General features: G+C 41.9%; 1 protein-coding gene across 1 annotated transcript in view; it reads left to right on the top strand.

Moving 5' to 3' along the window:
* HERC2 (HECT and RLD domain containing E3 ubiquitin protein ligase 2) overlaps positions 1-21,692 on the top strand; it is a gene marked incomplete in the record, with an annotated part of 3,551,743 nt that overhangs the window by 1,043,612 nt on the left and 2,486,439 nt on the right. Inside the window, 1 exon segment of the mRNA XM_044072055.1 lies at positions 5,835-5,990. Within this exon segment, the coding sequence (XP_043927990.1) occupies positions 5,835-5,990 (156 nt within the window).

Below are 21,692 nucleotides of genomic sequence, written 5' to 3'. Positions count from 1 at the left end.
ATCTGTGCCTGACATATAAAGCCATGTCCAACCCAGAATTAATGGACATGCTGCACCTCAGAAAATCCAAATCCCATCGAGCTACACGCTCGTGAGATTTGAACCTCAGAACTGAAATAAATAGGACATGCTGGAGGGACAGATTCATAACCCAGAGGCTCCCTTCACTCTGGAATAAAATCCCAGTCCAGGTTAGGCAGAGTCCCTCATTGACACTCTTCAAGAGGAATCTTGATGAGTGGATGGGAGATCGTAGGTTTACCCTGGGTATCACTTCTGTGTCACTGTTAGACAGAGGCACAGTATACTAACCTCGAAAAAGGGCATAGCAAAATAAATTTAAAATGGGTGGCGAAAGCCAAACACATTCTGGCTAGGCTTATAAATGCCCTAGGGCAGATAGCCTAGTATGAACCTATGAACCTATAAAAACAGTTTATCCAAGATTTTGTCACGGTGAGTAGGAGTGGAATGAAGAATCAAATCCAGCATATCCTCCTGTGGTGCACAAGCCATAGAGCAGCAGTATAAAAAACTAAAAAAACCACAGCCGCAACCAGACGAAGGTATAAAACAAAACCAATACCAAAAAAAACACACTTGGATAGGACTTTTAAAGTTCCTAGTAGATGTGATTGTGGCACCTCTGGCATAGTTTATATTGCTTTATGCTCAGTGTGTTCCGCTTTTTACTTAGGTATGTCAACTAGAACTGTGAGGAAGAGAATTCAAGAACACGTATATGCTATAAAAAAGAAAAATTTGAACAACGCTTTGTACAAGCATTCCAGTGTTTGTGTAAATTGGAAAAAATTCACTTTTTCTATTCTGGAGGTTGTCAGCCAAGACCCAAGGGGTGGTAATTTTAGGAACTTAGTAGAACAGAGGGAGGCTGAATAGCAGTTTAGACTTGCATCCCCCCCCCCCCCCCCGGCTTGAATGATGATGTAAATTTAAAATGTTTTTTGAAAAACAGAAAAATAGTTAATTTTTAAAACCAAAATGTCTTTTTATTAAAATGGTTTTATATTCATTTGTGTTTAATCAAGAATGTTTTATATGAATTTATGTGATGTCCTTAATTTTTGTGAATTAATTGATGTTTAAAGCTGATAGGTCAGTTTTTTGATTAGTTATTGTTTGGAATTTAGTTTTTGAGGAAGTCTGTGTGATGAATAGCGAATATTAAAGATTAACTTTGCTAAAAACCTTGAACTGTTGTCCTCCTCTTGCATTTTTTGGTGTGTTTTTGGAATTAATTCTAAACAAATTTGTCCAACAAACAAAATTCTGGATGGTCACGGTTCAGTGTCTTCCCTTCTTAGAGAAAGACGATTGGATGTCCTCTATTGACAGTGAAGATGCATATTACCACATAAAAGTGGACAAATGCTTGTGAACGTTTCTTCACTTCTGAATAGGAGCCAGTCATTTCCAGTTCAGGGTGCTGCCATTTGGTCTCTCCACATTCCCCCAGGGTGTACACCAAATGCATGGCAGCAATCACAAGCACATTTAAGGCTGCACAGATTCCCGAGTGTTTCCTTACCTAAACTTCTGGCTCCTCACCACCTCCACCAGGCATCATCTACTGCAACAGACTACGGACTTCATACTGGACCTGTCCCGCCAGTTGAGCAGAGCAGTAAATACTGCCAAATCTCAGTTAACTCCCAACCAAGACATGGAATTCATTGGAGCTCGTCTCAACACCACTTCGTGCATTGTGTCGCTTCCCTTTCACAGGTTGCAGAAAATACCGATACAAGTCCAGCCACTACTACACTCAAACAAATACCTGCTCAACTGATTCTACATGCTCTGGGCTCCATGGCAGCTGCTGCCACATTGGTCCCAGTAGCAAGAGTCCACATGAGATTTCTCCAACTGCTATTAGCAAACCAGTGATCAAGTCTGACTCATTCCATGGACCACTTAATTTTCATTTCCAGCCGATGCAAAAATGATCTCACTTGGTGAATGCATTAGAAGGAAATTTTTCGAGGTCTTTCCTTTGTCTTCCCCCAGCCCAAGGCCATAGTGACCACAGATGCTTCCCAGATGGGGGGGGGTGCATTATCTAGGGAAGACGGTCCCAAGGCACCTGGTCACCTTCTGAGGCCAACCTGCATGTCAGTGTACTGGAGCTAAGGGTAGTGCTTCTGACGTTACAAGTGTTTCATTCTGCCTTACCTCTAGGGATGATAGTTATTCAGTCAGACAATGTCAGTAGTCTGGTACGTCAACAAACAGGGGGGAACAAAGTCCTACCCTCTATATCGAGAAGCCCTTCGAGTGTTCCAATGAGGTATATCTTCCAACCGCTTTCTGATAGCAAGGCACATCCCAGGGACCCTACAGTGTAATTGCAGACAAGCTGAACAGATGCATCCTCTTGCCTCACGAGTGGTCTCTGAACTCCAAATTAGTTAAGCAGATTTTTCTTTGTTGGGGCCAACCTTGCTGCAACCTGTTTGCCTCACCCCTCAACAACAAGTGCAAAAGCTACTTTGCCCTAATTCCCCCTCAAGGGAAGTCACCCAGAGATGATGATCTACACGATTGGCCCCGGGGTCTGCTCTATGCCTTTCCGCCGGTTCCTCTGATCCTGATGTTTCTCAAGAAAGCATCTCGGTTGAGAAGCAAGGTGATTAACATTGCTCCTTATTGGCTCCTTCCTTTAGCCTTATTTACTTTGCCGCCCTTGGATTCTGGACCGAGTTCCGGATCTCCTGTCCCATCCCTGGGGACTAGTACATCCCAACCTTCAGACTGTCAAGCTGACAGCTTGGTTCCTCCACCTCTGTGAGTTGCCAGGCATAATGCTGTCCCTTCTCCCATGCAGCATATTTTACTGCCATCCCATAAGCAATCCACCAGAACTTTCTACCTGAGCCAAATGGAAGAGATTTTTTATCTGAGCCTCTGATAAGGGATTAGACTCCTTTTCAGTGCTAGTAGAAAAAAATTTGGAATTTCTGGCTGCCATCCTTAGTAAGGGAGATTCTGCTTCTACTGTCATTCTAGCAGCGATTTTGAATTTTCATATCGGTTTTGGAGACCAACCTTTGATTTTCCATAGACTTTGCAAAGTTTTCCTAAAAGGTACTATACACTTGAAGCACCCCCCCCCCTTTTAAAGATCCTTTCCCATCTTGGTATCTGACTTTAGTACTGCCGTCACAACACCACCTTTTGAACCAGCATTTACCTGTGATTTAAAGTTCCTTTCCTGGAAGACGTTAATTCTCATAGCTGTCACTTCTGCAAGATACGTCTCTGAATTACAAGCCCCATGTTCTAAAGCTCCTTAATTTTCCATAAGGACAGAGTGTCACTCAGGATAAGTCTGACCTTTCTGCCTAAAGTGATCTCAGATGTTAATGTCTATCAATCTATAGACTTACCAGTATTTTCCCAAATTATTCTAATAAAGGAGAGTACTGCCTTCACCTTCTGGATGTATATAGGCAATTGCAGTTCTAGCTCGTGTAGAACAAAACAATTTAGACAGTCTAATCAATTGTTTATATCCTTCGCCATTGCAACTATAGGAAAACCAGCCTCCAAGATAACTCTCTCCAGATGGTTGAGAGAATATATATCGTACATATACAAGAAGTTGAATATGACACTCCCAAAACAAATCAAGGCACATTCTACAAGATCAGTGGTGACTTCTGTCGTCTTTCATTCTAAAGCTTCTATGTCAGACATTTGCATCGCTGCAACCTTGGCTAAGCCTCATACCTTTATTACACATTACAAATTGGATATGGTCTTTAGGGGGAGGAGCATCCTTTGGTTCTGTGGCGCTCAGGAATGCCCTTTCATAACGCCTCCAAGGATACAATGTGGCTGGGGGACTCTTTCCCATCAGTCAAGAATAGATGAAAATTGACATCAGGTAAAGAAGTTATGTCTTACTATAACGTTCCATTTGTGTTGTCGATCTTCATCTATTCTTGTGTCCCTCCTGCCTTCCCCCTCCTTCACGTTTCTGGTAGAACGATATCCTGTCCTGGGTTTTTATTGTTTTGTGTGCCTTCGACAAGGCTTCTGACTTTTATTGCACTATTCTTCTGTATAGGCAAACTCAATCTGAGGTAATTTGGAGAGGGGAATTTTGGGTAGACTGGCAGCTCGAGAGATTTTTTTGGCTGGCAAGAGCTTTGTAATGGCTGGATCAGTTCCAAGATTTGGAACCGTAACCTATCAGTCAAGAACAGATGAAGATCGACAACACAGTTGGAATGCTATGGTAAGACATAACTTGAGTTTTTATTTAACTTCCTCTTTCCTTACTCCAGTGTTTTACCAATGACTTTTGACTGCTTTTGTGAGATATGACTGGTTACTCATGTATTTTATTATGTGAATGATATTAACTAATTTCATCATTTATTTACACTACTTCTATGTCTGTTGACTCAAGCTGAGCTTGTAATTGGTCCATTGGGGTCAGTATTCTACATCAGTTAACAAATAAAAGAAGTATAGGTCAAGAAGTACCCCCTTTAGTGACAGCATGGATGTTGATTGTGGACCAAAGAAGGTTTTGTGTGTACTGGTCAATGGAATGCAAAACTTGAAGAGTTACTTGAATGCACAAGAAAAGATGTACCCCTTGAATACCATTCTGTTACAGGAGTCCTCTTAAAGATCAGAGGTTGTGAGAATTTGTATGTGCAGTTGTAGTAGAGAGGGTATGCTATCAGAACACTTTTGTAATGTATTCACACAATAGAATAAGGAGATTCCAAACACAGACCAAAATACTGTAAGCACTTATGATGAGGGCCAGTTTCCATCATATTCATGGAAAACATGATTCTGAAAGATATCCAAGTATCATGGTTGGCATGTATTTGAGGCTTAGTTATTTTCTTCTTTCTCAGCTTTATTAACCAGTACATTTTATGAAGTGAGACCAGCTCTGGGACCTTATCCTGGGGAAGGGAGGCAATCCAGATGGCTGTGCTTCTGACACCTAATGAAGCTTAAGGATTAAGGCAGGAAGCATATGATTTTGGGACATGCGTGTAGGTCTACAATTGGTCCCTGTACATATAGCTGTTAGCACATTAAAGCATTCTCATGCAAAACAGTGCACAACATGCCCAATTTATCAAGTGCACGTCAGCCACCAAAGAAAGGTTTAGGTAGCTAAAACAAAAATCTGTGAATCTGACATGGATGATGGAGCACTTCCCATTGCTCCTTTCCCAGAGTGTAATGAATGGACCAGTGAGCTATCTCCCTGGGGAAACAAATGGGTTGATGGGATTGATCAAGGTAAGATTTGGTGGACAAGGCAGAGGCTGGAGGCAAAGAAGTTGCTGCAAAGTGTGTAACAATGTAGACTGTTTTATTATGTTTGTAACCTGCCTAATATCCATCTGTGCATTTTCTAGCTGCAAGTTTATTTCCCTTAGTGTGGTTGCAGCTGTGAATGCATATTTACCTGCATCTACCAGTGTTCTGTCAAGTAAGTGGACTACTTTTCGTAAAAAAATTGTAGCTTCTAAAAATTGCAGTACTTGCTTTCCCTGGCAGTGGCAAATACCAGGACTTCCTGAGTCAGCCACTGAGCCCTCTTTGAAGTACTTTATGCATGTATCAGTATCTTCATAGTTCTTGGCCCAAGGACAAGTGACCTGAATGTTTTCATAGTGATTGTAAGAGCAGTATGTGCATCAATCAGTGTTTTATGTTGTACACTAAAGGGCAGTGAAGATTATGATAAATATAAAGAATTCTACATTTGTATTTCTTTAAGTTAATTTTTTATGTAAGAAATGTAGTGTAATTGCATAGTATTGATCTGTCCTTAGGTCCTGAACTTTTGGGAGTTGGTTCTTTGCTGAAGAAGTACATTGCCCTTCTCTGCACGCACATTGGCGACATTTTACCTGTGGCATCTAGCATTGCCTCTACTTCTCACAGATATTTTGCAGAGGTTGCACGGATTGTTGATGGAGACCTGACAGGTAACTGTTGCTGTTTTTGTATACAATACTGTTTCTCTCTCTCTCTCTCTCTCTTTTTTGAGACATTTTCCTTGTATTTGCAAACCTTTAAGTCTGAATGAATAAAAGCAATCGATAAGTGAATGAATGAAGATATTGATATACAAAGATTGAAATGAGGACCATATAAAACATAATGTTAGAGCAAAAGCTTGATATAAATAACAGCTTCCTTCAGTTTAGCAGAGCCCTAGGGAGTAAAGCTACATCAGTCTTGGTAAAAGAAGCAACCACAGTGTTTTCAGGAATGCATTTCAGTATGTTTAAAACATTTTGTGTAATTTGAGAGTTTAGATAGATGTATTTATGCAGTATCTTTAAATGTAGCAGTATTTATTTATAGAGTAGTGGGATTTCATGCGTATTGAACATATGTGCCTTCTTAAAAGATTTTGATGATGTTTGAGGTTTACTGGGTACAGAAACTGTACTTAGTGTAATAAATTGGGAATCTGTAACTAGATGAAGAAAATAAGTTGGTTCTGGGTTAGCTTCCAAAAAGTCTTGCATGCACTTTTCTAAGTTTTGGAGTAATTAAAACTGGTAATCTCCATTCTCCATGTCTCGGTTGTGTTCATAGCTTTCTAAGGTGATGTCACAGTGTCCGTGTGATATGAATATAAATTATAACGTCGGCAGTGTAGATTTATCTCAGTTGCAGTAACAAAATGTCGGCTTTGTTTGCATTGTTTGCCTGTGAGAGTGTTTGTGTGTGTGTGAGGTGAGCGCATGTGCTTACTTGCGTTTGTGTGTATTTTATATATATATATATATATATATATATATATATATATATATATATATATATATAATACGAATTAGCTATAAGCAGTGGTCAGAGAAGGCCCTAACAGCGACTATGCTGAAGACCTGGATGTTGACTGGAGCATAAGTACACAAGAGTTCAAGGAAGTACTCAGGGCTTTAGCACCCGAGAAAATAGAGTTGAAGAATGGCAGCATCTCAAAACAGCATGTGTGAAGATTATAGAGCAGGTATACAGCCAAGCCATGTATAGAACTGTTATACAAGGAAAGCTGATGATGGAATGCATAACTCCATGAAGTTATCTAAAGAAAGAAGGAATGCATGGTGGAAAAAGTGGGAGTTAGAAAAGATGGACCACACTAAAAAGGAATACTAGGCTAACACAGAGACTAAGAAGGCAGTTCGCAGTAGCAAATAACAAGACATCAGAGGTACTTTACCATCTTCTGCAAAGTGATTTGGCAGGTGGCACTAAGAAACTAGCAGATTGCAAGAGAAAAACTGAAAGAAAAGATCAGACACCTTTCATAAGGGATGCCGGCAACAACCTGCTCACCAGTCTACTAGATACCAAAGGCAATGAAAGGGACCTTCTAGCAGCTTCTGTATGAAATAACCTCCACAGAAGCTGTGCTGCCCCAAATTCTGCCTACACTGGAAAAAGAAGAGCACATCATAGAAGAAAAAACCCTCTGGAAAATGAATTCAAGGAAAGCAGGTGGTTCAGATGAGAGAACAGCAGATGCAGTCAAGAAGATGGGTGAGTTATGACCAGTGCTGTGGCTTAGAGGGGTAAAGCTCTAACTACAGCCCAGGCAACACAGGGTCAGTTAGTGGGTCTGGTGACTGAAGTGCAGGCAAGGAAGGTTGGACGTGCCCATCCCAAGGAAGGGAGCTCATTGAAGATGCTTCTAGAGGGAAGGTGAGATCCACTGAGGGGAGTAACCCTCGGAGGTATTTTGATGAAGGCGGGGGAGGGGTAGGGAAACAAGGGTAGTTCACAACACATTTGGCCAACAGGAATTCACAGCAGAAGGGAAGGTCCCAGAATTTTCATCAGAACTTTTCTCTGATGAATAGGAGTCTGTAATCTCAGTGGCTGGCATTAAAAGTTCAGGTTTCTTCAGTGAAACTGATATTTCAGTCCCACAGTCGAACATTTAAGATTGACTGTGACTTCTCCATTTAAAATTACAGTAATTTTTCTGTTGAAAAAAGTACATTTAAATTTTTTTTAAAAAAAGTTTTGTTTTTTTTTTTGTTCCAGCATGTAGTATCAGTTTTGTTAATACCTTGATTGATTTTAAAAGTTTTAGTAAGCAAGCTGAACTCGCAGGCAATTTTATCAAAAGAAGTGAATGAAAACAGAATTTATTTAATAGGTCAAGTGTCTTCATACCTTCTAGTAACACCAAAGTCTAAGTGTTTGAAAATATGTGTGAAAGTGATATAATGTTTCTTGGGTGTAAATGTAGATTTTTAATGATGCTAAAATGCTGAAGAAAAATCTTTTTTGTTCTCTATGCCTAAAGATAAGATTATTTGGCTAATGAAGCCTTGTAAGGGATGGCTGTTATGAGCACCGTCGATTATTTGGCCAAAATGTTAGCCTAGTATACCTACCTATGAACAAGGATTATCTGCCCGAAGGCATTTATAAGCCTAGCAGGAATGTGTTGGCTTATGCTGCCCCCTTAGATTAGTTCCCTGTGCCTCTGTCCAGCAGAGCCATTGAAGTGATCCCTGGGATATACTTTGTTTCCCATCCACTCGTCAAGGTTTCTCTTGAAGAAGGTTAGCGAGGAGCTCTGCCTAATGTAGATTGGAATCTTGTTCCAGAGCATGGGAAGTCTCTGGGACAGGAATCTATCCCTCCAGCATGTCCTATTTATTGTTGTGGTGAGGTTTAGATCCCTAGAGTGTGTGGTTCGAGAGGATATGGTTTTCTTTAGGTGGAGCATGTCCATCAATTCTGGGTTGGACATGGCCTTGTATGTCAAGCAGATATCACCTCTGAGTATGCGGTATGCAACCGAGTATAGTTGGAGTTTCTTCAGTTGAGCTGCATAGGGCATCTGTTTGAGGCCAGTGATCCTCCTGGTGAAGTACTTCTGTGGTCTTTCCAGCTGTTGCAGGTATCTTGTAAGGTACTTCCCAAATGGGGCGTTGTACTTTATGATGGGTCTGATGAGTGATGCGTAGAGGGGCACAATGACCTCTTTTGATCTGGATGCAAACCCTTTTGTAATTAGATGGGCCACATAAAAGGATTTTCTAAACCACTTTGACAATGTGGTTGTCAAAGGAGAGTTTGCTGTCTACTTGGGTCCCCAGATCCCTTATTACATCTTCCATATTTAGGAGGCTACCACCCATGTGGTAGTTTGTGGGTACTATATTTTTTCCAAAGGGGATGACTATGCACCTTTTGGCACTTAGCTTAAGGCCATGGTTTTGACACCAGGTATCTGTCTCAGTGAGACCCTTTTGGAGGATGTCTGTGTCAGCCGGAGAGTCAGTTATAGCCCCTAGTTTGCAGTCGTCTGCGAACTTGGTCAGCCATAGTCCTCCTGTGGTACCCTGTACCTCTGAGAAGTCTATGCGAACAAGAGGGGTCCTAGGGCTGAGCCCTGGGGAATGCCACTTGTAACTCGTTTAGAGTTGGACCTAGCTCCCGCAACTCTTACCATGTGGGTTCTGTCCGTGAGCCAGTTGGCAACCCATCTCTTGACGTAGGGGGTTATGTTCAGGCTGGTGAGCTTGTCTATAATACCTGAATGGGGAATGGTGTTGAAGGCCTTTGCGAGGTCTAGGTAGGCTGTGTGGACCGCCTTCACCTTGTCTATAGTCTTGGTAACTGTCTCAAAGTCCACTAGGTTTAGGAGGCATGATCTGCCCTTAACAAAGCTGAACTGGGTAGTGTCCAGTGTTTGGAGGTTCCCAATGTCTCTGTTAATGAGATCCATGATGATGCGCTCCATAGCCTTGCAGACCAAGCTAGTCGGGCCTATAGGGCGATAGTTCCCGGGGTCTGTTGTGGTTCCACCCTTGTGGAGCAGAATAACCGTTGCTGTGCGCCACTCTATGGGCATGTAGCTGTGGAGAGGCTGAGTTTGAACAGTGTGTTTAGGTTAGGGGTTAGTTCATCTTTGAGCTTGTATAGAACACAACCGGGGACACCGTCCAGTCCCATTGATGCTGTGTTTTTGGCTTTGGAGAGGGCTGTTTTAACATGAGTGTCTGTGATTTCAGGGGCACTGCATTCTTCTGGAATGGTTATGGGCCCTTTTGTGGGGGGGGGGTGAAGTTTGCACTGAACCTGTCTGCCAGGATGTTGGCGATATCGGTCGGTTCTGTGTATTTTGTGCCATTCTGCACCAACTCTGAGCAGATCAGAGAATTGCCACTTAGATTCTTGACATAGCTAAAGAATGCCTTGTGGTTATCTTTGGAGTCCTTGGAAATTTTTCTTTCGAAGCTAGCCTTGGATGATTTTGAGGGATCGTAGTTTCCTGCTGATCAGGGATGTGTTCCCTTCTTGGGATTTTACTCTTTTCTGTACTAGTTTCCTCCTCCTGTTGTATAGTTTGTTTATGGCAGGGGTCCAGCAGACTGGTTTCCTTTTCTTGGAGGAGTGAGTCTTGGTTTTACTTGGGATAGCACGATCCATGCATTCATGTAGGTGCCTGTAGAGTGCATTTTGTAAAGGATTTTGTATCTTGGACAGCATTATCCTTTAGCATTGGAGCTTTGAAACTTCCCACCTCGGTCTCACGTAACTTGAAATTTGCTTTTGAAAAGTTTTTCACGGTGGTTTCTTTGTCCGGGGGTGGGGGCAGAATGTGCATATCCAGAGTGATTAGTTTATGGTCACATCTAACCAGCGAGGGGATGACCTGTAGTGTGGAACACCGGTCACCCATGTTGGTGATGACCAGGTCCAATATGTTGTCACCTCTGGTGTGAGTGATGACCAGTTGATCCAGGGTTTTAGAGTTTATAAATTCTAGGAAATGTTGGGCAAGGGAGTTAGTACTTGAGTAGTTCTCCCAGTTAATGTTTGGGTAATTGAAATCACCCAATATCAGGGTGTTTGGCAGGATATTTATGTTTCCCAGTGTTTCCAGAAATGCGGAATGAGGGTCCTGGGACATGGTAGGTGATCTGTAGCAAGCTACAATTTGGATTGCAATTTTGCCCGTTGTTAGTTGCACGTGGATGATCTCTGAGGCATCATGCTGTGCCACTAACCTGGAGGTGTGTGGGTATCCTTGATGAATATGGATATGAATATGGATATGCCCTCACCTTTTGTATTTCGGTCCGGGTTTTGTGTCCGAAATGTATGGTATGAGTTGTAGCCTGGTAGTGCTGGGGTGGTCTCTGGAGCCTTAAACCATGATGTTCATCGTGTTTCACTGTTGCAGTCATCACTGTAGGGTTCTTCCTGCCGGCAGGCAGTCCTCGGTCAGCCAGAATCACAAAGTCTGGGTCCGGCGTCGGCTGTTCAGTCATACTCCCTGATGTCAGAGTGCTAGGAGTACAAAGCTGCCAGCCAACACCATGTTCTCCAGTCTTTCTTGCCGTGTGGTGAAAGCAGTTCGTAAGTACCGGTTGGCTGACTCCTGATATTTTTTCGTTCTTCAGTCCGAAGACTTACTTCTTCTTTTCAAAGCTTAGTACCCCATTGGGGAAACTTTTTTCTTGCTCCAGTCCGATGTCAGAAAAAGTTATTTGCATTTCTTGTGGGAAACAAATACCTCATAAGGATTTCCATTCTTACTGTATTCCTTGTTTAGGCCCTGACCACGACTTAGCTAGTTGTCGGTTTTGTGCTAGATTTAACCAACGTACGATTAAGCGAAGGTACGATTTTGCATTTCACTACTTTGGTAGGCGATTTAATTATAAAATGTCGTCAGACACCCTTCCGACTACCGGAGTTCACAAACGCCGCAAGGATAAGGACAGGCCTCCGAGGTCCAAATCAGACGACGTTTTACAAGCAGAGCCAGCTACAGGTTCGGCCGTCGTCAGTGAGGCGCTTTCACAGCCCCTGTCATCGGCCATTTCAGAACCGATTGCTGAAACTCCCACGAGGAGCCAACTAGGCCTTTGAGCACTCCAGCTGCAGGACCTTCGGACAATGCTCTCTCGGATGGGTCCGGAGCCGCTGTGCAGGTACCGGCTTCCGAGGGGGTTTTCAGGCCTACACAGCTTCTGATAAAGGCAAAGCCAAAGGCAAAGACTCCTTCTAAATCTAAGACACCAGCCCAGGTCTCTTCTGATCCAGGACCCAAATCTCAGAAACAGCTACTTAAAATGGCGGAGGACTTACTAACCATGATTAGGGGTTCACATCCCCCTCCAGACAAAAGGCCAAGGCAAGAATTGGCTTATGAATCTTCTGATCAAGCATCTATTTTTTCATTGTCTTCCTCTAAACAGGAATATACTTTCCCTCCTTATGAGGATTCTGATGCTGAGGAATCCATTCCATCAGCTTCTCCCCTTGAGGATTTTTCTTTTGGGGAAACTTTACATGACATGGAACATTTTCACTGGGAAAGACAGGAGTACTCTGAATCTAAGAGAAGGCTTAGGGATTTCCTTCTTCTTCCCCAACATATACCCCTGGCTATTCCTCCTATTTTGGATATTGTGGATGATGCCTTTTCTGAGGCTAATTTAACTCCTGAATCCTTTCCTCCAGGCCCTGCTAAGCCCGACAGATATTACAGGATCCCTGACTCCCACCAGTTCCTTTACAGAAATCCTACTGCTGATCCAGAAACCATTTCTCAGGGTCCTAAGGGGGTTAAGGCCGCTTCTGCTAAAAACCCTATTCTGACAGATAAGGATTCCAGAGCTTTGGAGAGATGGGGCAAAAAAGTGTACACTTCTGCTACTTTATCTATTAGGGCTTTAAATTGTCAATTTCATATGCTAAAATATCAGCAATATCTACTGTCTGTTATGAAACAAAAGCTGGGTAACATTACTGCATGTGCAGATAATAAGGAATTACATGATTTGATGCATGCTACTGAACAAGTGGGTAAGCATGGTTTACATTGTGGTTTTGATGCCTTGGAGGCTTCTTGCAGGGCAGCTGCCTGTGGCACAGTCATTAGAAGGCATGCTTGGTTAAAGGAACAAAACTTACCTGATCAAGTGAAAGCAAAGTTACTGGATGCTCCTGTTCAGCATAATGTTTTGTTTGGGTCTAAGGCTGAAGAGGTGATAAAGAAAATGGAGGATAAGGCAAAATCCATGCAAACGGTTAAGGATTTCTTACAAGTTCAGCCCCCAAGATTTAGCAGAAATTAGCCAACTAAAAATTGGTCCTTTCCCAGCTTGGAAAGGCTTCAGAGGGGTGTAGATATAGGCGCTCCAGAGGGAGGGCCCAAGCACAGACCTCTTATAGACCTAGACAGTGGAGTGCTTCCACCCCCAGGGGTGGAGAGGACAGACCTCAGTCTTATAGAAAACAGGCTCAATGACTCCCCCTGCATGGCTCCAGGAACTTCTCTCCTGGAAGCCCCTCTAGGAGGAAAACTCTCTTTTTCAACAAAATTGGACTTGCATAACCCAAAACAAGTGGGTTCTGGATGTAATTTCAAGAGGTTACAAGTTCCACTTTCATACCTTGCCAAGACCAAACGGATGGCCAGACCTACCAAAACACCAGTGGTCAGAGGCATTAAACCAGGTGGGATCCCTCATGGCTGTGAGGGCCATAGAACTGGTTCCACAATCAGAGACGGGCCAAGGTTTTTACTCAAGACTCCTCCTAGTTCCCAGAAAGCAAAATTCATGGAGACCCATCCTGGATCTGTCAGTCTTAAACACTTTACTGGACATACCAAAGTTCAAGATGCTTACTCTACAGCAGCTCCTGCCAATGTTGAGCAAAAATGGTGACATTTGATTTAAAGGAGGCTTACCTACACATCCCAGTCAGACAGGAGTGCAGAAGATACCTCAGGTTCAAAGCCGGATCGAAACATTACCAATTCTCTGCGCTGCCCTTTGGCTTGTCTACTGTGCCCAGGGTTTTCACCAAGTGCCTGGCACCAGCTGTAGCTTATTGCAGACTCAAGGGAATTCAAGTTTACCCTTATCTGGACAACTGCCTTATCCAAGCAGACAGCAAGGATGTCTTGCTCCAACATCTGGAATTTGTTCAAAATCTTCTGAAGTACCTGGGATTCACTGTGAACATAAAGTCAAATTTGACACCCACACAACAGATAACTTTTCTGGGTGCTCTTCTAAACACAACAAACCAGATGGCATTCCTGACATCCAAAAACAACTGCAGCTGGCTTCAACTTTCAAAACCTTGGCGTCAATAACTCAGCTAACTGCAAGGAAATTCCTGCAGGCTTTGGGTTACATGGCCTCTTGCATCCTTCTCATACCAAATGCAAGACTACATATGAGAAAAATACAATGGTACCTAAAAAGTGTATGGTCCCAGCATTGCCACAGTCTAGACACACAGATTGCTGTCTTGCCTTGTCTACAAAAGGAATTCCATTGGTGGACCATGGCATGCCTTCACAACAAAGGGAAAGCCTTCACTCTGCCTCCAGCCAGCCAAGTGTTAACCATGGACACCTCGGATTACGCATGGGGAGCCCACTTGCAGGGAAAAGGTCTGCAAGGTTTTTGGACAGAGGATCAGAAGCACCTGCATATCAATTTAAAAGAGATGTTAGCTGTACAGAATGCCCTCTTGGCTTTCAGGGATCTTCTACAACCAGGACAACTACTGATACGGACAGACAACACCACAGTTGTGTGGTACATAAACAAGCAAGGGGGTTCACACTCCTACCCCCTTTGCAGACTAGCCATGACTCTTTGGAACACAGCTCTAGCTTGCAAAGTGGATCTACAAGCTCAGTTTCTGGCAGGGAAACAAAATATTCTGGCAGACAGCCTGAACAGGAACCCGTCAGACCCACACGAGTGGATGCTAGACACCCAAATATTCAAGATGATTACAGAAGCCTGGGGCTGCCCGGACATAGATCTATTTGCATCCCCCCTCAACCACGAGTTGCAGATTTTTTGCACAAGGACTAGCATGGAAAGTGGATGCACTATCATTCAGCTGGAGAAACCTCTCTGGGTATGCCTTTCTGCCACTACCTCTTCTTCCATGGGTGTTATTAAAGATCAAGCAAGACAAGCCCAATATGATAATTTTACTGGCCCCACATTGGCCTCGTCAATTTTGGTATTCAACACTGATGAATCTATCCCACGAGCCACCTTGGATTTTACCTCAGATTCCAAATCTTTTGTCCCAACACCAGGGCCAGGTTCTGCACTCTCATATCAAAACTCTCAACCTGGAAGCCTGGCAAATTCAGGGTCTGTGATTAATCCTTTTCTTCCCAAACAGGTCATGGATGTCATCTTAGAAGCCAGACAGCCTAGCACTAGAAAATCTTATGCAGGTAAATGGAATAGATTTTGCACCTGGATGCATGCTCAGGATTTGGATCCCCTCATTCCTAACATTCCACTGATTTTACTTTACCTGACAGACATGCAACATAAGGGTTTATCCATCTCCTCCATAAAAATACATGCCTCAGCTATCTCTGCACATTGCAATACAGATCCTCCAATCTTTTCCCATCCACTTCTGAAACAATATCTCAGAGGAGCAAAGAATTTAAGGCCCCCTAGGACACCACCCATACCTGCCTGGGACCTCAACTATGTTCTGGAAAAACTCACTCTGCCTCCTTTTGAGCCTGCTGCTACATCTGATCTTAAGTATTTATCATGGAAGACAGATATCCTGCTGGCTTTGACTTCAGCCAGGAGAGTCTCTGAGTTACAAGCACTCATGGCTGTGGAACCTTATATTATTTTTCACCAAGATAGGATGTCTTTAAGGACTAATCCTACTTTCATGCCTAAAGGGGTTTTAAATCAAACTATTCACCTGCCAACTTTTTTCACTAATCCACAAAATAAGGGGGAAAGGATCTTGCTTTCCTTGGATGTACATAGACAATTTCGTTTTTACCTGGACAGAACCAAGGATATCAGGAAAACAGAGCAACTGTTTGTTTCTTATGCTACAAATTCCCAAGGCAAAGCTATTTCAAAACAGACCATTTCTAAATGGATTGCTCATGGAATCAGATTTTGTTACTCTAATAATGGAAAGCAAATCCCAGGAAAAATTAGGACTCACTCTACCAGATCTGCTGCTACTTCAGCTGCCTTTCTCAGGGGAGTACCTACCAAAGATATTTTGGAAGCTGCAACTTGGAGTTCAGTGCATACTTTCTCTAAGCACTACAATCTCCCTCTCTACTCTAAGTCTAGGGCAGGCTTTGCTTCTGCAGTCTGGCAGGGCCTTCTAGCCGCCCCTTCTACTCTATAACCACCACCCTTTATCTCAGCTTTGGGATTCAACCCTACAGTGATGACTGCAGCAGTGAAACACGATGAACATAGTACAGTTGTGTACACTTACCGTAAATGTAGATGTTTGAGTGTCTTCACTGTTGCAGTCTGGGTTACCCTCCCTCCTGACCTCTTATATTTTCGTTAGTGTGGTTTCCTACTTTACCCTTCTGAGGTGTATTTGCTTCAGGGTATGGGGTTTGTTGTATGCTACTTTTTTTTTGTTTTACTATTAGCCTTCATTTTTGGGCACCTGACATCTGGGGCAAGAAAAACTGGAGAACATGGCGTTGGCTGGTAGCTTTGTACTCCTAGCACTCTGACGTCAGGGAGTATGACTGAACAGCCGACGCCGGACCCAGACTTTGGGATTCTGGCCGACCGAGGGCTGCCTGCCGGCAGGAAGAACCCTACAGTGATGACCGCAACAGTAAAGACACTCGAACATCTACATTTATGGTAAGTGTACGCAACTGTACTTTTCTGTTACTGCACATATATCGATTTTTCTCCATACTACTAGAGTGCATGCATTTTGAGGTTTAGACTTCTGGCATTGAGTAGCATTACCCTCTGTTTTTTGTTACTTGTGCTATTTACGGCGGTGAGTTTGTCTTTTGAGCCTTGCCTAAAAAAGGCACTATGGGGGTGGCAAGAGCCTTGGCCAGTATTCGAAAGCCTAAGGGTGACTGGTGCAAGCAGTCTCTAGCGAAGCAGCATGGCTTGTTTAACATGTTATCCCAGGCTGACAGACACTGGATCCCCTTTGAATAACACCAGAAACTTAGCCAGTTGTTGAAATTGATAATTTTTTCTTTATACCATGGTATCATTCTTGGTGAGGGCAGAATGCTGGTCAGCGTCATACCGACTTGGGCTACGTGATCAGAGAGCTCCTCCATGTCTCTGTTCATGTAGTCCAGGGAGGTATGGCTCAGGTCATTCACACCAACATGGACAATGACAAGTCATATTTGTACTCGCTCTGGAGTGACCTGAGTGCTTGTGTTATGTGACAGATCCTGGCACCCGACAGGCAGCAAACAGTAACCTTCTTGTTCAGCCAAGTGAGGGGGACATCAGTATGCCTGACTGTAGAGTCACCTATTACTAGTGTGTTGGGTATGTTATTTTGCCTTAAGGGCTGTGATTGCGTGGCACACTGGTTTTGTGAAGTATCTGTTTCATGGTTTGTGTTGGAGGGGTAGAGGTTGCTTGGATGTCTGCTTTGGAGGTCTCTGTTGCTTTTGCTGATTTTTATTTAGAGCCTTTTTTAATTATGATTTTTACACACCTGCTTCCCTTAATGAAATTAACATCAACTATGCTCATGTTAAGTTGGTTGTACATGATTTGTTGTTAAAACCAATATCCTTTGATTTCTCCAGTGTTTACAAGTTTATTATTCCAGTTATATTTGGTATTTTTAGCATTCTTTAAGAGTCGTGGTATTTTTTAAGTGCCTTGGCCAGCGTTTTTAATAAAAGTTTAATTGAAACCCTCATACATATTACAGTTGGGAATAATTATTTGCCTTTTGAAAGACAGTACTTCAAAAGGTGTAAATGAGTTGCTATGGGTGTGCAGCAGCACTCATTTATGCCAGTTTGGTGTTGGTGAAATGCGAACAGGACAATATTTTTACTACTGAATTCAAAAATTATGTTCTCCGCTGTTTTAGGTACCAATATGAAATTTTATGTTAGTCTAGTAGCATGTCTAGGTGGAAAGCATGTTTTGTTCTTGTAAAATATTACTAAGTTTTCAAAATTTACATACAAATATTCTAAAGTTGATGCACATTATTTAGATGTTAAAATCTGGAAATACCAGAAGAACACTGTTTTCAGTCTCTTATTTATTGTAAGCAAACCATTGTCAACTCTTAATTTGGACTTACAGCAATCGTCACCCCTTTCACATTAAAACCGGTATAGTTAGTGGGCTAATTTTTAGGCTTTCACATGTTTTCTGATGAGGATTTATTTGTGAGAAAATCAATCTTGGAGAGATGTTTCTTAATAGAAGATAAACTGAACAGTTAATGGCTAGTATGCATCAGTTGGCCGTTGACAACAAGACCACTAAACAAAGCCTCATTATTAATAGCTTTGTGTCCACAGATTTTTTCCTTTTTAAAACAAAGATATAGAATTAATATTTGTGACCACAAATTCTTTAGATGTGAGGGAATTTTATAATAGTGAGAACTCTGCTAAAGTTTTTCAACCCACTAGTTGCTTGCCATTCAGAATTGTTTATAGGAAAGCCACTAATATTAAATGAGAACCGCACCCACAGACTAAAAAAAAACATGTTTATTTCATCATGGTTTGGTGTTTCCTACGTTTTAACACCACTCTGTGACTATTTACATGTTTTTAAATATTTTGTACATAATTTGAGTCTGATCATATGAGATCTGGCATATTGAAGTGATTCTGATTGTTTAGTCTGCTAATAGGTATCCCGCAATGCAGTGCATGTCTGTAAAACATTGCATCTTGCAGGCCTTTTTCTTTCTAAAGCTCCTGTCACTGTATTGATTTTACATGCATACAATGCACAAGCCAGTGCATTTCTTTGTGCCGGTCCCAAGCCCGGATAAATGGGAATGGTTGCGTCAGGATGGGCATCCGGCGTAAAACCTCTGCCAAATTACTTATGCGGAGAACATTTCATATTTCCATACCGAATCAGTCGAGGCCCGGGTTAACAACGACCGCCACCAGTACTGTTAGCCAATAGGGTGCTGGCGGAAATTGGGCTACTGTTGGCCGAAGGAGAAGAGGAGGGGCAAGGCATGCCCAAAGGCAGGAAGAGAGGAGGAAGGTTAGGAGTGTATTAGTGAGGGTAGGAACTTTGAATGTTGGCAGTATGACTGGTATAGGGAGAGAGCTAGCTGATATGATGGAGAGAAGGAAGGTTGATATATTGTGGCTGCAAGAGACCAGATGGAAGGGAAGTAAGTCCAGGTGTATAGGAGGTGAGTTCATATTGTTTTATCATGGTGTGGATGGCAGGAGAAATGGGGTAGGGGTTATCCTAAAGGAACAGTATGCCAAGAGTGTTTTGGAGGTGAAGAGCGTTTGATAGAGTGATGAAAAGTACATAAGTGAATAAATGATAATACAGAGGAAACGGAGAAAAAAACCTTAACTTACCAAATCCCTAATATAACTCATCAAACAAGTCTACCAGTGGTCATTAAGACCTGGTTTATACAATGCCCCTAGTTTAGTTATCCACATCCTTTCCTTTCTGTCAAGAATTTCATGTTTTCTTATGTTTTCTTATATCTGACAACCTGCTACCTTTCACCATATCAATGCCCAAAAAAAGAAATTGCGTCCTAGTATGTACCAAACTGTGCTTAAATAATGCACTCCTCTGTCGTTTACAATTAATATCACTTAAATATAGCGCAATCCTACTCTTTAGGCTTCTAGAAGTTTGACTGATATAAAAAGCCCCACATTGACATACTGTCATATAAATCACCCAGTCAGTACGACAGGTAATAAGATATTTAATATCAAAACCCTTCGGAGTATTAACAGATGTGAAAGATTTAGTACGGGACATAACTTTACAATAGACGCAATTGCCACAAGGGTTACTATCCCTGGGTAAATCCCTTAAAGCATCACCATCCAACCGATCAATTTCCTTCTAACAAGATAAAGATCCACCAAACTTTCAACCGCCTATAACTGTAAAAACAGTTGTTCTCCAGGCACTGATCAAAAAATAGGATCAGACTTAAGTATGTCCCAATGTTTAGAAATCATATTTCTGATTCTAAAAGTATTAATGCCAAAATTTGTAACAAATCTGATTGTTGAAGTAGCAGGTGACCCATCTCTTACTTGTGTAGTATTCAAATTCTCATTCCCCATTAAATCATCTCTATTAAAATAGATGCTATGGCTTTGTTTCTCTGAATGCTAGTGCTAGAATAGCCCCTCCTCACAAATCTATCACCCATTTTATCCATTTCTTTTTTATAACAGGTGTCCTCACTACAAATGCGCCTCAGTCACTAAAACTGAGCTTTCAGTATGTTAGACATAACATGTCTAGAGTGACAACTATCCGCCTGCAAGATAGCATTTTTAGTAAAGGGTTTCCTATAGAGATTCATCTTCATAGTACCATCTGGGTTCTTAGTCACAGTCGCATCCAAAAAAATCGATGCTGTCAAATTCAATTCAGTCAGTGAATGTTAAACCAAATTTATTTGAGTTCAGATATTTCGCAAACTTTAACCAATTCTGGGTAGTGCCAGACCCAAATCCCCAGCAGTCGTCCAAATAATAACACCACATGGTAAGTTCTTTCTTAAAAGGACAAAAATGACTGTGTATAAACTCCCTCTCAAATTACCCCATAAAGAGGTCCGCATATATAGGTGCAAAAGTTGTACCCATCGCAGTTCCCCTCATTTGTAGATAGCACTCACCATGGAAATAAAAGACATTATGCTCCAGTACCAACTGCACCAAGGTTAACAAAAAATCAATTTGTCTAGGTTGATGCTTACCATACATTTCTAACCAATACTTTAATGCCTGCATACCTCCACTATGTGGCATATTCGTATGTAGTGCTTGAACATCGAGGGTACAAAGATAGGAGGCTTGGGCGTATCTGCAAATCATTCATTAAACACAAAAGATTGCTAGAGTCTTTTAACCTAGCTCTGACCAAGCTAAGTAATGGTTTTAATTCATGCTCTAAATACACAGATAGGGGTTCGGTTAAAGATCCCCTACCTGAAACAGTAGGCCTACCGGGGGGGGGGGGGTTCAAAATAGTTTTATGTATTTTGTGCAAAATATAAAACCATTGAGATATAGGATTGTTAACAAGAAGCTGCTTAAAAAGGATTCTGATATATCCCCATTCAGCTTGGCATTCAAAAGAAATCCATCTATCTTTTGTTTAAAATCAAAAGTCGGGTCAAGGGGCAATCTATAATAAAACCTGCCATCCCTCAATTGCCTTAAAACTTCTCCCAAGTAATCATCTTGTGCCCATACTACAATGGCAACCCCCTTGTCTGCCTTAACTATTACTGATTTTTTAGTTGCGTCAGAGCATCTCTCTCAAGCTTGGTCAAATTATCACCAAATCCCCTGAAAATGGAATTTTGATTACCATGTAAATCATGTAACACCAAATCTTCAACCATTTTCACCAGAGGGTGATATGGTGGTTGGAAGTCAGATTTCTTAAAAACATTTTCCAAACATTCATCAAGCTTCATCTTAATATCTAGTAGAGAATGTTCATAAAACGCCACAAGCAATTCAATAAACATTTTAGAAGCTGTAGATTGAATTGAACACCATTTTGTCATAAAATCAGCATTTTCTTTGCCTACCCCAGGTTCTAAGTAAACCCTTAAACCTCGTGGTACCATTTCTACCTTAATGTACGCCTTCAGTAATTTAA

The sequence above is a fragment of the Protopterus annectens genome, chromosome 5.part0 (genome assembly GCF_019279795.1).
Source record: "Protopterus annectens isolate FY-2018-M chromosome 5.part0, PAN1.0, whole genome shotgun sequence".
Lineage (NCBI taxonomy): Eukaryota > Metazoa > Chordata > Ceratodontiformes > Protopteridae > Protopterus > Protopterus annectens.
The sequence above is the reverse complement of the archived record's forward strand: the minus strand, read 5'-3'. Positions and strand labels throughout refer to the sequence as shown.